This window comes from Sycon ciliatum, chromosome 6 (genome assembly GCF_964019385.1).
Source record: "Sycon ciliatum chromosome 6, ocSycCili1.1, whole genome shotgun sequence".
NCBI classification, from domain to species: domain Eukaryota; kingdom Metazoa; phylum Porifera; class Calcarea; order Leucosolenida; family Sycettidae; genus Sycon; species Sycon ciliatum.
In genome coordinates, this window is record NC_088648.1 from 15,670,463 (window position 1) to 15,686,232 (window position 15,770).

At 46.7% G+C, this 15,770-nt stretch overlaps 1 protein-coding gene across 1 annotated transcript in view; it reads left to right on the forward strand.

Annotated features, from left to right (window-relative positions):
• Nucleotides 1-13,994, forward strand: part of LOC135819468 (uncharacterized) — a 53,824-nt gene extending 39,830 nt beyond the window's left edge. Inside the window, exons 7-9 of the mRNA XM_065332682.1 lie at nucleotides 388-555; nucleotides 11,055-11,234; nucleotides 12,500-13,994. Of these exons, the coding sequence (XP_065188754.1) occupies nucleotides 388-555; nucleotides 11,055-11,234; nucleotides 12,500-13,230 (1,079 nt within the window). The 3' untranslated portion in view covers nucleotides 13,231-13,994. The remainder of the gene's footprint in view (nucleotides 1-387; nucleotides 556-11,054; nucleotides 11,235-12,499) is intronic.
• Nucleotides 13,995-15,770: the final 1,776 nt, after the last annotated feature.

The window sequence follows — 15,770 nt, forward strand, 5'->3', positions numbered from 1 at the left end:
TTTTGTCTTCACAAGTATACTTTCAAGCCTTCTCGTCAGGTGAAATACAGGCAAGGGAAAAGGAAAAGGAACAGTGGATCAAATACAGTAAGAAGGCTTGTAAGTATACTTGTGAAGACAAAAACTTTCAAGATGTTTGTAATGAGCCTGAAGTGTGTCCTTTTCATGAGTATCATTGCATTTTTGTCTCAGAGGAAACTGTTTACAAATTTGAAATACCGACTGTTTGTCGTGAAAAATCTAATATTGACTTCGTACTTGGTCAGTATAGGAGAAAAATGCCTCGTAAAAGACCTCGGTCTTTTACCCGGCTTTTATTGCCTATATTGACCTCGTACTCAGTTACCGGTAATATTAGATACGTATTTTGTATTCGTATGATTTCAGGTGATCCGTGTCACGAACTAACCATACCTAATAGCAATGTGTCTGGCTTGAAAGCGTCAACCGGTGAGGTGTTTTATGTCGGCTGCAAGGAAGGATTCAATCTACAGGGCAACCCAACAATATTTTGCGTGTCACCTTCATATTGGAAATCTCTTCCACACTGCGAGCGTAAGATTTCCGCCAATTCTGCTGCATGCCATGAAAACACAGTACTCTGAATGCATTGTCGCACTGAAGATCGAGGATGCGATCCCTCTGAATATTTTTTCAAATCAATAAATATAAAGGGAAAATATTTGATCCTAAAGCTTTTCTCGTGTTGAATATCTGCTGCGTTGTCGATGGAGCAACGCCAAAAATATCTAGGGGTTATTGAACATTATCAAAAATGCTGTACTTCAAGCTGCGAATTAGGTCCTGGCTGCTATTTGAAAACGCAGATGACTCATGGACATAAGATTGGGAGGGGTGGAAGGAAGACTAGGTGTGCAGGACGGGGGGAAATAATTATCGTGGCTGGAATTCGATTCCACAATGGCGCACCGCAAAAGTGTTCTTTCCGAACAGAGGCAGGCAAGAACAGGATTTTCACAGGTTCTACTGTGTTGCGATGACATGCTTCGTAGATATTTTAAGGCTGTTAAGGAGAAGATTCCCTGAGTCGAATTTAGGCAGGAAACGTAATCCGGCGAGTGATCTGCTGCTGCGAAGCCTTAAGAGCTTGGATTTGATATCAGTTTGCTATTTTCTGCTTTGTTCCTAACTAGGTACTGTTTTCTTTTGTTTTCAAGTGGGGTAGGAATTGTTGACTAGAATTCACGGTGGGGCCTAAACATATTGAGCAGGTATAAGTTTGACCGTGTTTCAGAATAATGAAGGGGAAAATTCAGGAATGGACTCGGATGGAGAGCCAAGGATAAATTTATAGTAAAGTAAAAAGGACCAAGGAACTACAAATTACCGTACAGTGTCCGCTAACACCACCAGTTACTAAACAATCAGATCATGCCATAACATTGTACGACACTGATCGACGGTACTGACTTTCTACAACTAACACAACTAAATCCATCATCGTTTTTTGAATAAAGAAAATGAAAAGACGGGATATGTTCTCAGTGGTAGAAGAGGCATTCAGTTATCTGCCGGTTTGTAGTCCTTCCTAGTACGTGTATTTTGCATTGCCATTGTATTGCATATTCAGCGCTAAAGTCATGACGGTTTCATGCGGCGTCAGGAGGCGCTAGCCCTCGTTTAAGGTCCTGAACTGTTGTCTTGGAACACAGCAGAAATTAGCAATTAATCAAAAAGATAATGGGAGTGAAAGGAGAGGGTCAAATGACGGGTGAATTAGGGGTAGAAGTGAGATTCGTGGGCTACTGATGACTGGCAATAATTTGTCTTAGGGTAGGAGAAGCACAGGCATGCTCCTGGAAGAGGCTAGCGGCGGTCAGTTGTCCAATCCTAGCCAGAATTTTTTTTCAGTTTGGATCTTTTTGTTTTAACAATGCAAAACAATATTGTGGAAAGGTCACAATAATAAGAGACAAGATCAAAAGGAAAGCTATACAATAAAAATAATATTAATAAAAACGTAGCCTGTAAAATGTCACGTCCGTCATCATCACAACTGCCACTGTCCGTCGTCATCTGAAGAAGCTACCGACGTGCAAAGCATCTGGTCCCGACGGCATCCCTAACCGGGTCCTCAAGGCCCTGGCACCATCCATAGCATTCCCTTTGTGCCATATTTTCAACATGTCTTTTACCACGGGCATATTCCCTTCCGCATGGAAAACAGCGAAAGTCATACCTGTATACAAGAAAGGTTCCCGCCACGAGCCTGCAAACTACCGCCCTATCTCTCTTCTTCACTGCGTGTCCAAAGTATTTGAACGCATCTTTTATGATCACTTATACATACATGTTTCGCTGTTTCTGAGTCCCGCACAATCTGGGTTTCGTAAAGGCGACTCCACCTCCCTTCAACTGATCCGCATCGTCCAGTAGGTGTGCCAGCATAGGGATAACAGAGCGCTTGCTGGTATTTGCTTCTTTGACTTGGCCAAGGCGTTTGATACCATCTGGCATCGAGGACTTTTGGCCAAGCTCAAGCATGCATTCAGGGTACGTAAACAACCACTCTCCTGGCTGAAATCTTATCTCTCTGGGCGTTATCAGTACGTAACTGTGCTTGGCACATCCTCGGCTGCAGAGCCAGTATTGTCAGGCGTTCCTCAAGGATCAATTCTTGGTCCCCTACTTTTTTTAATTTACGTAAACGATTTACATGCAGTCTTCCCGGGAACGTCTCTGTTTGCTAACGACACCACCCTTCTCACCTCATCAGCTGCCCTCACTGGCATGAAAAACAACTTGCGTGCTGGCATTCAGGAAGTTCTTTCCTGGATGTCGTCCTGGAGATTGTCCCCAAATCTATCAAAAATAGATAAAGGTCATGCTCTTCCCGCCCCAGCCAGAGTTCACAACACTCATCCATGCCAACTTTCCAAATCCAATTGACATAGTGTCTTCTCACAAACACCTTGGTATTGTGATTGACTCTGTACTCTCTTGGGTACCCCACATCGAATATATTTGTAAAAAATCAAGTAAATCCTTAGAAATTCTCTCTCCCCACTGCTCCTACCTCCAACTTTCTTGCCAGCTTCATGTAGCCTACCTTCGCCCAATATTTGATTATGCAGATACGTCTTGGGTTGGATTATCCTCTTCCGCTGCTGCAAAGCTTGAAATACACCACAAGAAAATCCTTAAAATTTTCCTCCGTCAACCCCACATACTCTCATCATCCGCCCTTTATAAAATCGCTAACAAAACCCCGTTATCACATGGACGCAGTGCACACCGGGCTTCTCTTGTCCATTCTATTAAGCTTGAGTTTGTGCCCACCTCATCTCATGTGTTTTAATTGGTTCTCTTCTCTAAGAACTAGAAACTCGCTCTTACTCCCTAAGTGTAACTCATCCACTCTTTTGCGCTCCCCTCTCTTTATTGCTTATTCTGTTTGGCTGACTCTACCCAGAGAAGTTAAGGATCTGGCCTCACTCCATCTGTTTACGATCCGTGCCGCCCCTTATTTACTACGACATAAATAGCTCGTCCACATGTCCTTTCTGCCTCTATGTTTTTCACTGTTTTTATTTAACATTATCTTTCTTCACGGAGTTGTTGTTGCTGTTCAGTTTGCTACTCTTTCTTTTCCCTCCCCTTACTTTTATTTATCGCCATGGTTGGCAATCACCCACTCTCTTCACATTGGCCGGTGTTTCTACCGAGTCTTGAGATGTTGTAACGAGAGAGCTTGGAAGCTCAGGGCCCTGCGCTATGCTTTTTTGCCTTGATGACCTAGACAAAAAAAGCATAGGGATGTTTTCTTTAAAAAAATCCTTTTTTTTAAACCTGGGATTCGAACCCGCACTATCGCGTGCCCTGCATGCAGCCCCCGATACACTTCGCAAACATACTAATTTTTCCAAGTTGTTTCACATTGTGATCTTGCATTTGAAAGCCCTATTTGAATATGCATTGTGGCCAGCCATCTTTGATGGCACGGTACGGTAGGGAATAGGTACGGGACAGGTACGATCGAGGGTAATACGACACCGTCTAGCTGCCCGCAATATTCAAATAGGGCTTTCAAAAACAAGATTAACGTGAAGCAACTTGGAAGAATGGGTATGAATGCGAAGTGTATGGGGGAATGCATGTAGGGCGATAGTGTGGGTTCGAATCCCAGGATATGCCGATCACGGACGTTCTGGACTCGACGAGATGTCTGTCCTGACGTTTCCTGGGATCGGCTTAGACTCTGCCGATCACGGGCGTTCTGGACTCAAAGGGATGTCTGTCCTGACGTTGCCTGGTACCGCCGGACTCTACCGATCACGGGCGTTCTGGAGTCGACGGGATCTCTCTTCCGACGTTTCCTGTGACCGGCACTGAATCGCTCGTTCACGCTTATTTTGGAGACGACGGGATCTCTCTTCCAAAGTATGCTTATGCTGACGCATCCTATCACCTAATCGGCGTCTATTCTAATTTAATTTCCTCTTCGTCTCCCTATTTCTTTCCAAATCTCCCTCTACATCAGGGAGTCGTATACATAATACGACGAATATTGGTACGGTACGGGACAGATACAGGAGCCCGCAAATATTGTGGACAGCTGTTATGTACAATCCTGTAGAGCCTTTGTAGTCACAGATACGGGACCGATACGGGACAGATACGGGATAGCTCCAGCCGTGACACAAACAAACAAACAAACAAACACCAAACGAGAGAGCTTGGAAGCTCAGGGCCCTACGCTATGCTTTTTTGCCTTGATGACCTAGACAAAACAAAGCATAGGGATGTTTTGAATTCTTTAAAAAAATCCTTTTTTTAAGACATAACTTGGGATTCGAACCCGCACTATCGCGCCCTGCATGCATCTCCCGGTCTTTAAAAAATTCTTTTTTTTAAAGACATAACCTGGGATTCGAACCTGCACTATCGCGCCCTACATGCATTCCCCCATACACTTCGCATTCATACCCATTCTTCCAAGTTGCTTCACGTTATGATCTTGCATTTGAAAGCCCTATTTGAATATGCATTGTGGCCAGCCGTCTTTGATGGTACGGTACGGTATGGATAGGTACGGGACAGGTACGATCGAGGGTAATACGACACCGTCTCCCGTACCGTACCATCAAACACAGCTGGCCACATACAGCTGCCCGCAATATTCAAATAGGGCTTTCAAACGCAAGATCATAACGTGAAGCAACTTGGAAGAATGGGTATGAATGCGAAGTGTATGGGGGAATGCATGTAGGGCGATAGTGCGGGTTCGAATCCCAGGGTATGCCTGAAAAAATAGGAGAATTGAAAAATTTATAACATCCCTATGATTTTTTGCCGTCAGATACGGGATAGCGCCAGGCGTGACACAAACAAACAAACACACAAACAAATACCAAATTAAAGCTGTGTGGACCCTGGCTAGCGCCAGACGTTACTGAAGTAACGTCTTCTGCATAGCTACGGGAATTAAAGCTGTGTGGACCCTGGCTAGCGCCAGACGTTACTGAAGTAACGTCTTCTGCATAGCTACGGGAATTAAAGCTGTGTGGACCCTGGCTAGCACCAGACGTTACTGAAGTAACGTCTTCTGCATAGCTACGGGAATAAAGAGTCACTGAGTACAATTATTCAATATCCATGTCCAGTATGGGCCAGCTTCCATTTGGTAGGTTGAACACCGTGGCGAAAGCAGAGTGAGAACAGTTTCGTGACTGGTTCTGCAAGCTCACTGGAACACTGAGCTAGGACTCTTGCTGGAATATTGTCAGGTCCTGTTGCCTTCGATGTATTCAGCTTGGCTAGACGGCGGCGTACATCAGCAAGCCGGAAATGGATGCGGTCAAAACCATGGCGGTCCAAATGCTGCATTTCTGGCAGATCGTCTGGAGAGATGTCATCATCTGCAAGGCTACACTTCTGGGAGTAGTACCTGGCGAGGCAATTGGCCTTGGCCTGGCGAGTTGGATACTCTGTGCCGTCGGTGTCCTTCAGCAGAGGTATCTCAGAGGCACGTTCCATCCCAGCAGCTCTCTTCATGTTGGACCACCATTGCTTGTCGTTAAGTGAGCCTGAGCTGAGCTTGGCTTTGACACGAGCATTATGTGATGATTGGGCGCGCAGCAAAATAGCAGCTGTTCGGGCCACTAGGTCGATGAATGAAGCTCGCAAATCTCCATCATCGGAGTGCTGACGCCACCGTTTCCATGCACGAGTCTTTGCTTGAACTACAGTGCTGCACTCAGGTGTCCACCAACAAGGGTCTGTCGTCCGTACTGTCAGGGTCTTAGATGGTATACATGTGTCCATTCCATCTAGAAGTACAGTTGCGAGTTGTTCACATGCAAGTTCGGGAACATCGCAGACGACAGCAGCCCAGTCAAAGCTGCGGAAATGTGCCCTCAGTCTGCCCCAGTCTGCTTGGCCATAACGCCATACTTTCCTGCTTGTTGGCCGCTCCAGTACAGGAGTGATTTCCTGAAAGTTGGACAATACTACACAGTGGTCAGAGCGCCCGATGGGAGATTATACTGCTGTGTGGACAGTGCCAGGAAAGTCGGACAAGACGAGATCCAATGTGTTTGGCCCACGGGTTGGCTGGGTCACGTGCTGGACAAGACAGTGTGTTGCACTGATTTCTTCCAAGAACTCCCCTGCGATTGTCGTTCGAGAGCTGCCAAGCCAGGACGTGCTGTGAACATTAAAATCTCCAGCCAGAATCATGTGCTTACCATGCTGCCGCATGGTATCTATGTTTTGGTCTTAGTGCTCGAGAAGAGCCAGATCATTGTCAGCGCAGGAACCAGGGCGACAGACTGCACCTATGACAGTTTTGCTGTTGCACTGGCCAACTGTGAGCCAGGCTGTTTCGAATTCAGCAGCCTGGTACTGATCAAGATGCTGGTACGCGATGCCGGCATTGATCCAGACTCCAATACCACCTCCGTGTTCTGTTTGGTCTCGGTGAATCGGGCCACAGTATCCCGGGATCATAGATGCACTGTGAGAGCACTTATCCACTGTTAGTTTCGTCTCAGTCACTATGGCAACATCCGCACCTGAGAGCAACAGGGTGTGCTGAAACTCTCCGAATTTGGACAGCAGCCCGCCTGCATTGGTCAGGAGGAGCTTCATGATTGCTAGCTGTCTGCATTCAATTGTTGTTGCTCGGCAGACTCTTGCTGCTGGTGGTCTTCGTCCAGTTTCTTGAGCAGTGGACTGCCAGAGTCTGGCGAATCCCCATGCCGCCGCTTGCGGTCGGGAGGCAATGGTGTCAGGTCGGAGCTGTGCGTGGCTGAGTCCTTGCCTGACTTCTTCGACAGCACAGACTGTCCATTTCCCTTTCCTGGCACTGGCCCATGACGTTTTTCTTGGAATGTCCACTCCCTCGCATACAGTGGTCTAGGCCAAAAGTTTACAGAGGTGACTGTGGGGAGGGCATCAGCATCAACAGTTACTCTTCCTGTCATCATTCCCTTCTTGTTTTCGCGGACACTGCAATTATGAACTGCAACTGTCTGGTGTACTGCGGTGGAGCGTGTTGTGATGAACTCGCTTAGCCGTTGGTCATTGCACTGGGAACTAAGATTGCCAATAAAGACAACTACTCGCTTCTTGCCGTGAGGCTCTTGAGCCACCAACTGCCAAGAATCATCCCTGATGGCCTCCAAGTCCAATGCAGGGGTTGCGTTGGGCACAGGCTTGGCTGGCATGTATCCGGATCGACATCCTCCATGCTGCTGAAAGTCATCTGCGTCCGAGCACTCCGTGCCTAAGGGCCCACTGTCCCCGATCACGTTTTCGAAAGTGCCGCTACGGGATACGGCCTCCACGTGCGCTCCAGTTGTTTCCTGATCCTGCAGATCCTGCTGCTGCTGCTTGCTTTTGCCTTTGGTATGGGTACGGCGTGTACGCTGGCTGTTGAGAGTATGGGTACTGCCGGGCAGCTCCGAGGAGGAATCCACGGCTGTAATGGCGGACCTCTTTTCAAGGGAGACACGAACCTCCGCCTTCAACTCCACGATTTGTGCAGAGAGCTCATGTAAACGTCGTAGGAGGCACCTCTCTCGGTCTCTAGACTCGCTGACAAAAGTTGTCAAAGTCTGCAGCAAGCTAACCGCATTTTGCTCAATACCAGGCAGAGAGCAGAGCAGTTTTGTCGGCTCGCCTGTCAGCTCGCCCATTTAAAAAAAATTGCTCATTTGGACATCTAAACAAACAGCAATTTGTTCAGTTCGTCCGTGTGTATTTCACAGAATTTGGCACTGTACTGTATTGGCACTATATTCTACACATACATGTCTAGTGAAATGCTCACGTTTCACGCAACATGGTGGCTATTGTACGGTATAAACAGTGACTGGGTCGAAACTCTAGCATCCTCCACCCAGTGGTTTAGCGATGGCACGTTCAAAACCGTGCCTCATCTTTTCGCTCAACTCTACACAATCGGCACGTCTAAGAGTAATTATTTCCTGCCTCTCGTATTTGCCCTTCTGCCAAATAAACGACAGGACACGTATGAAAAGCTCCTGCAAGCTCTGATTGACGTGAACGCTGACGTAAATCCGGCAACAATCAGCACCGACTTTGAGCTCGCGGCAATCAAAGCGTACCGGCAAATATTTCCCCAAGTGATCGTCCATGGATGCTACTTCCATTTATCTCAAAATATATTTAAACATAATACAAGGCGCGGGTCTCAAAGTTCCCTATGGCCAAGACGCGGAGTTTGCACTGAAGCTAAAGTCGATCGCTGCTCTGGCATTCGCTCCCACACTAGACGTAGTACAGGGCTTCGAGATATTGGAAGCCGACTCCCCTCCTGAAGCGGATGAAGTGCTGACGTATTTCGAAACGTACTACATCGGAACATTATGTTAGGGCCAATGGTGAACGCCGTACTCTCCGATTTCTGCACGAGTGGTGGAACGTGAGCGAACGCATAGCCGATGGAACACACAGGACTAACAATCTTCAAGAAGCCTGGCATCGTCGCTTCGCTGCAGTTGTGAACTGTCACCATCCTACTTCGAAGTACAATCTGGACCTGCATCGAGAGTTTGGTTAAAGAGCAGCGAAGTACGGTGAAGAAACTTGAGCGAATAGTTGCTGATGAAAACGGCCCTAAACGCAGACGGCGCTATGTCAAGCTTGACCAGCGGTTGCGCACGGTAGTTGAGTCATTTCCAAATGTGCCGACAGCCGAGTTTCTGAGGGGCATCGCGCAAAACTTGGCTTTCTTTTGAGTTCCTCTTTTGCGTTCTTCTTTCCACTGATTGAGTTTGAATTTTAGCAATGCGCTTCACCAAACAATGACATCCTGAGTTCGACGTGGATTTGACTTTCTGGGGTGGTATTCTGTGAAGCGATCAGTCGGTGAAAGATACCGCTGTGAAATGTCTTTCGGTGTACCATACATTCTGTGAATCTCATTTCGGTGAATCGTCGTTTCGGCGAGGCAGGCTTTTTTGTGAATTGACGTTCGGTGAAATGTCGTTCGAGGTCGTGTCGTTCTTTGAACTTACTTTCGGTGAACCCGTTTTCTGTGATCCGTCGTAGACCCTACTGCTCCTTCCTCCTTTCCGCTCTCAATACCGCGATTCGGCGATAGAGTGATGTCACCGCTCTTCCCATGCCACCACTTACCGACAGTACAACAGGCATGAACGTCGCATGCTCCGCCTCTCTCACTCTCTCTTCATAGCATTGTCGCTTTATTTCTCATGGCGCCGATAGACAGTGGTGTGTGTTGCAGATTGATTTGAGCGTGCATGAGGATTAAAAACCCGTATATCAAGTAAAGTACGCTCAAAACGACTGCCCCCCCCCCCCCCCATCCTAGTAAGAATGCCGCAGGTGGACGTAGACCCTTTTCTTGAAGGTCCGCATCGCCTTCTGAGCGGGGAGCACAAGAATAGAGGCTGGGACGTTGTATCAATCATGCAATGAGTGAAGGACCGAAAGTCATGGCTCCAAGACTGAGGCGGGACAGTCTTGGTCACCTTGGACGGCTGGTGGATGGTGATTAAGCGAACGCCGGCTAGCGTGCGGGCCCGAGCTAGAGCTGGCGTGGATATGAGGGCTGTGACCATGGAAGGGCCAGTCAAAGAGTGGATCTTGAAGAGATAGGCGAGGTCAGCAACAGTACAACGGATGTCCAGGCTGGGCAGGTAGCAGCCATCACCGATGGCATGGAGTGCGCTAAGCTGAATGGCCATGACTTTGGCTAGTACGGAGGGTGCTACCAGCGTACCATATTGCAAGATCGGACGAACTACGACTTTACACTACTGCACGGTATTCAGAATTGAGAGCCATGGCAGCCTTGAGAAAGAAGCTGAGTTGCTGTGCACTGAATCGCTGTGCGCTGCCTGTGGATAAGTTCATATTAACTGACTGAACAACCTAAGCTTTCATCTTTTCATAATTTTAGCTCAAGAGGAGCTGCAAAGTCAAGTGCATTATGACAAAATAATGCCAGCTCCATGATCCAACACACCACAGTTCGCGCGTGTTATCCCTAATCACGTTGGTAACGCGCACGGACTGATGCAGTAGTGGTGAAGTAGAAATCACTGATTATACCTCGCAGAGGGGCGGGCGCAGGGACTGTATTTCGGAATCATGGACTTGAGGGGTTTATGCTCAACAACGTTGTTAAATTTTCAGGAAAGATCAAAAACGAACATAGTGGAGATGTCCTCGGGGTCAGAAGAGGTGTTGTAATATGTACCTGTTGTGTACTTCTACCTACTTCTGGACGTACCTCGGAGAAGGGGGTGGGTCGGGGTGGGGGCTTGGGATGCAACCAGTGCTGCAAATCGGCTACAGAAATGTTTAATATTTGTATTGTCAGAGAGGTATTTCCTCTTGTCTTCAGGGATGCTGACATGCCTAATCCGTCCAGTCCCAAAAACCTTTCCAATGTGAAGCAGTGTTGTCTTGACGGCGGCCTGTCCAGTAGGCATTTACCGAAATCTACGGGCCGAAAAAGGGCCTAAAACAGTGGGTTTGTACTTATGTAGAAGTCCTAGCAAATACTCGAAAAAGGCACTTGAATTTCTGCTCTGTTTCAGCTGTACGGTGCAAAGGTACGCCAATAGTGCAGAGTGGCTCAGTGCTGGTTGGGCACATCACCCCAACATTTGGAACCATGGCAATTATCATCTGTAACTCGACGTATGAACTCCATGGCAACAGAAACATCACCTGTGGCGCGAATGGTACCTGGACCGACAGTGGTCAGACTTGCGAAGGTTTGTTTGTTTGTTTGTTTCTATGTTTCTTTTATTTGAATTCGTTTAGATCACAGGAAATTCTGCCTTATTCCCTGAAGAACAAACCACGGGTTCCTTCCAAGATAGTGCTAACTATGTTTGACACCTATTATGTAATGCTGTAGCACTTCCTTTTTCACACTTTTAATTATGCAGTTATTTAATGTTCTTTGTATACATTACCCTCAGTTCCGATAATATTCACTGAAGACCGGAAAACGAAAATGGATATTGAATAATAATAATCCTTTAAAACTCCTTAACTCGCTGTTGTCTGGCAATGTCTGCATCTATTATACTCTTTATTGCACTCATAAGGAAATATTTATTCAGAATTCCCAGACTCTATTGCAGCGTATTTCTTGCACTTGAAAATAGCGCCATTCCGGCAACAGGCTCTCAGATGCACCAAAAAGATAACTTTGCCAATAATATGCCCATTGGGCGAAATATTGGCAAAATTATCTATTTGGTGCAGCTGATAGCCTATTGCCGGAATGGGGGTATTTTTAAGTTCCAGAAGGAAATAATAAAAAGAATCATAACATGAGAATTCCAAAGCATATGATTAACATGGGCGTGTGCATGTGTAAGCAGTGTACTGAGCATAGATATAACAAGCAGTAATGTGTATGATGAATAGAGGGGGTGGGGTGTTGCATGCACACTGCTTTTTATAGTGAGGATGAGCAAAGTGGAAACCATGTAGGAAGAGATGCCGAGCAAGAAGGAGCGCGTTTACCACTTGTCACAAATTGCAATTAATTTTGTCCAGAGCAAGTTTAAAGGCACAAACCGACCTGGGAAGGCGAATATCGCCGCGTCAATGACTGACGACCAAAAGGTCCAGAAGCGAAATGCACTTGTGATAGCCGCGTTTCCTCTCCTTGAGTAATTTTGCGATCATCCCGGCATGTGCAGCCTGTATTACCTGTCATCTGAAAGTATGTGCAGAAAGGAGGACTTGCAAGATCATGTAGGCAACGAAAAACACAAAAACAGAACCTTGTAGTGAAAGCTGTGAGATAGGGATCGAATAGATAAGGTCAGGAGGAGGGGGAGGGGCTATGGATGCACGGCTGGACAGTCGAACAATTGCACGAAATCGAATTTGCTGGATTTGATTAAATCACTGTGCAGCTGCTGTGTCAGTGACGGGAAGAATGCATTGGATGCGTACGTCAGTCGTGCTTCGTAGATACATAATACTGTCTTTATCTCTGCTCCTCTTGTCTCCATGGCAGAATCAACTCCTAGCAGTGATACAACGACTACCTGCAAGTCTTCCAATAGCACTGTGTATGTCGCCATCATCGGTGTGCTTGGTGTGGTCCTTGTTGTTCTACTGATCACGGTCATCTATTTGGTAATGCGCACTCGCACAACAGGCCTTGTTACAATCATGGATAACTCAGGAGCTTCACGAGAAGTTCAGCGTGTTGCGGAAGCTTCCAGCAAGGCCAGCAAGTCAGTAGCTAGTCTCCGAGGGGATCAATACGGAACAATCGGCGACTCGTGCAGCGCTGAGACAAGCAACGACGGCGATCAGCAAGGGGACACGGGAACAGGACCTGAAGTGTATTCTGACATTGCCGACGTCGTCGTGAGGACCCCCGCTGCCAAAGAAGCGCCCAAGCCAGTTACAAAGCAGCCGGATCCACCAATGACTGATGACACAAACGTGTACAGTTGTGTAGACGATCCAAAGCCGAGACCAACGTCAGAAGGTCAACCTAAAGGAGACTTTGATCAGTACGCATATGCCGCAGTCGATGCAACAAGACAGGAAAAACAGAAGGAAGCACCCAAGCCATCCCACCTGGTGCAGGATGAAGACCGTGTTCCATTTACAGAGCCACGCACGCCCACCGCCGATCCATATACGTCCTTCCCACAGTCGGACGATGAGCAGGCTGATGAAGGTATGTACGCCATGGTCGACCTCAAGAAGAAGAAAAAGAAATCGGCCAAATAGGCCCCACTGGAGTTAATGTTACACCGGCGATGTGAACGTAATTTAGCTCAGAAGCCGCGTTCAGACAACACCCACCTCACGAACATTCACAGTAACCCAGTACTCTTTTATGTTTGACACTTGAGCACACATGATCTAGCAATATGTTTCATCATAAACACATTCTGAATTCCATTCATTCTGCCTTTCAGTCTCTCATTTTTGTGCGCGCTCCATCTATAACCTTGCTCTTAGACTTTCATCGGACTGCATGCTTTGGCCACATAATATGCAATCTGCTAGCATTTATTTGCAAATTCGGGTATCCTTACACCCAGTTGTTTCGATCTGTCGAAACCCATGCCAGAGGTAAAATTTTGCCTGGATTCTACTTTCCATTTCGTAGTTGTTCCTTCCTGATTATAGGATATGAAAACATTTGCCATTGTGTTATTTCTACAAGTACATTTGAACACTTAAACACATTGCTTTGGTTGTTACCTATTTCCAACGAGCTGCATTCAACGTTCATTGCATCGACTTGTGCACACCAGGCTCTCTGTTTGTAATATCAAAATTTATAGCAGCATTTCCATCCTTTTACTTGCGTACGATGCGCATCAGTTTGGGGGCATAACTTCCCCCAACAAATCTCCCTTTTATGATTAATTGAATGAGCATGTCCACTTGGTTTTTTTTTCTCCTACACACATTAAACATTTAAATCTGACGAGAACGTTCTTGTGCTGAAAGGTCGCAATATTTCGCTGCGATGACGCTCACTACACCATTCGCTAGAATTAGATTATGACTGCCCAGCTGCAAGGGGTCTGGAAAGAGTCCTACAGTAAAAGTTAATCTGATGATATCCTTCTTGAATCATTAATGCCCAGCTGCAAGGGTTATGTTCTCGGCCGAGTTCAACAGTAGCGCCATTCAATTTTGTAAGATCCTTCCCATTTCAACTACACTGAACTAATTTATCCCAGGCTTTCTTTCTTCCTCCGGAAATATAACATGAAAGAAATGGCCATTTTGAACCCCGAGTCTGCATGTCCAATGGAGTACAGTAAATGTAACTCGTATCTGCATGCACGCTGAAATCTAGCCATGTAATCGTGCACAATTAGTATTTTAACTTTACCGAAATCAGATGTTAGAGGACTGTGCCTGGAGAGAACATTGCAGTGGGATTCCCAGGGCGCCTTGTTTGTACATCCACAGGTCAGTATGGACGTTGCCCTCCTCCATACTATGTTGCATGCCGGTCTTGGTAGACCGCCGCGCGATCGCTCATATTAGCAAACCCTACTGTGGCAAGGGGAAGATCACTAGGAGAACGAACCGTAAGCAAAACGGATCTGTGGAGAAACCAAAGATTAGCGGAGGCACGTCTAGGACAAATGTAGAAAGTGGGACCAGGAAATGCGAGTGAGGGTACAGGCGCAGCGAATAACGGGTCAAGGAGAAAGAAACGGTGGTGGGAGGACATGGAGACGAATGATGGTGGGGAAGAACAGGATGGTCAGGAGGACAGCATGGGAGGGGAAGGTCCGTAGGTGAAGGATGATAGTGGTGCTGACGAGGAAGTGTTGGATGTCAACTAGAGGAAGTCTGCAATGCATGCCATCTACAAGCATTTGATGTCCAGTCTGGAATGTCGTAAATTTCCTCACGATTCCTGGTTTAGTGTTATTTGTTCCGCACATTTCTCTTTTAAGCAGTTGGAGGTGTTGGAAGCTGTCCATATTCGTACACGTTACCCTGTGATATGTAAGCAGAATGAAAATGACACTCTTCAAAAAATACACACTCAACATTTTTGTCGACACACGCACATACACCTCCCACATTTATCTGCCGCTACCATTGTCAAATTCATTGCCTAAGTTCTCACTATTCGCATAAAAGAAGTTATTTGGAAACGCGAGTTGCTACATTACTACGTTACGTGTGATATTATTATTACTCTAGCTATTACATGTGGCAGGCAGGCATAGTGGGATGGTCTAAGACCATGATTGAGAAACAGAGGGTACCAGGTTCAAGTCCTGCTTGGAAGCGGAAGGATTTTTTCCAGCCGTGCTGCGACCCACAGTTAATTGGGAACTCGTGGCCTGGCACGAGGGAAACATGGATGCAGTGAATGGGATTTCGGTCTTTGACCACTTTGTGGTGGGTCTGATCTACTCACCTCCCACCGCTTAGGAGCTGCATCTGCGCCTTGATCCAAGAGGGTGGTGGCGTTCCTGCGGATGCGGAAAACTGGGCCTTTGGCCGAGTCTCACGCGAACCGTGAATTTTTTTAATTTTTTATTTTATTACATGTGACTGGTTGATTTGGTGATTCTTACTATGTGACAGTGTTCCACTGATGATAGTCGCGAGAAAACGTTCTGGACTTTTTTCCATTTAATATTTGTTTTACTTATAGGTTAGTGCATGGCAGGGAGGGCCTTATGGCTTGTTAGTGCCCGACAGGTTAGCCTGAGGGCCGTAGGCCCGAGGGCTAACCTGAAGGGCACAAACAAGCCATAAGACCCTCCCTGCCATGCACTAAC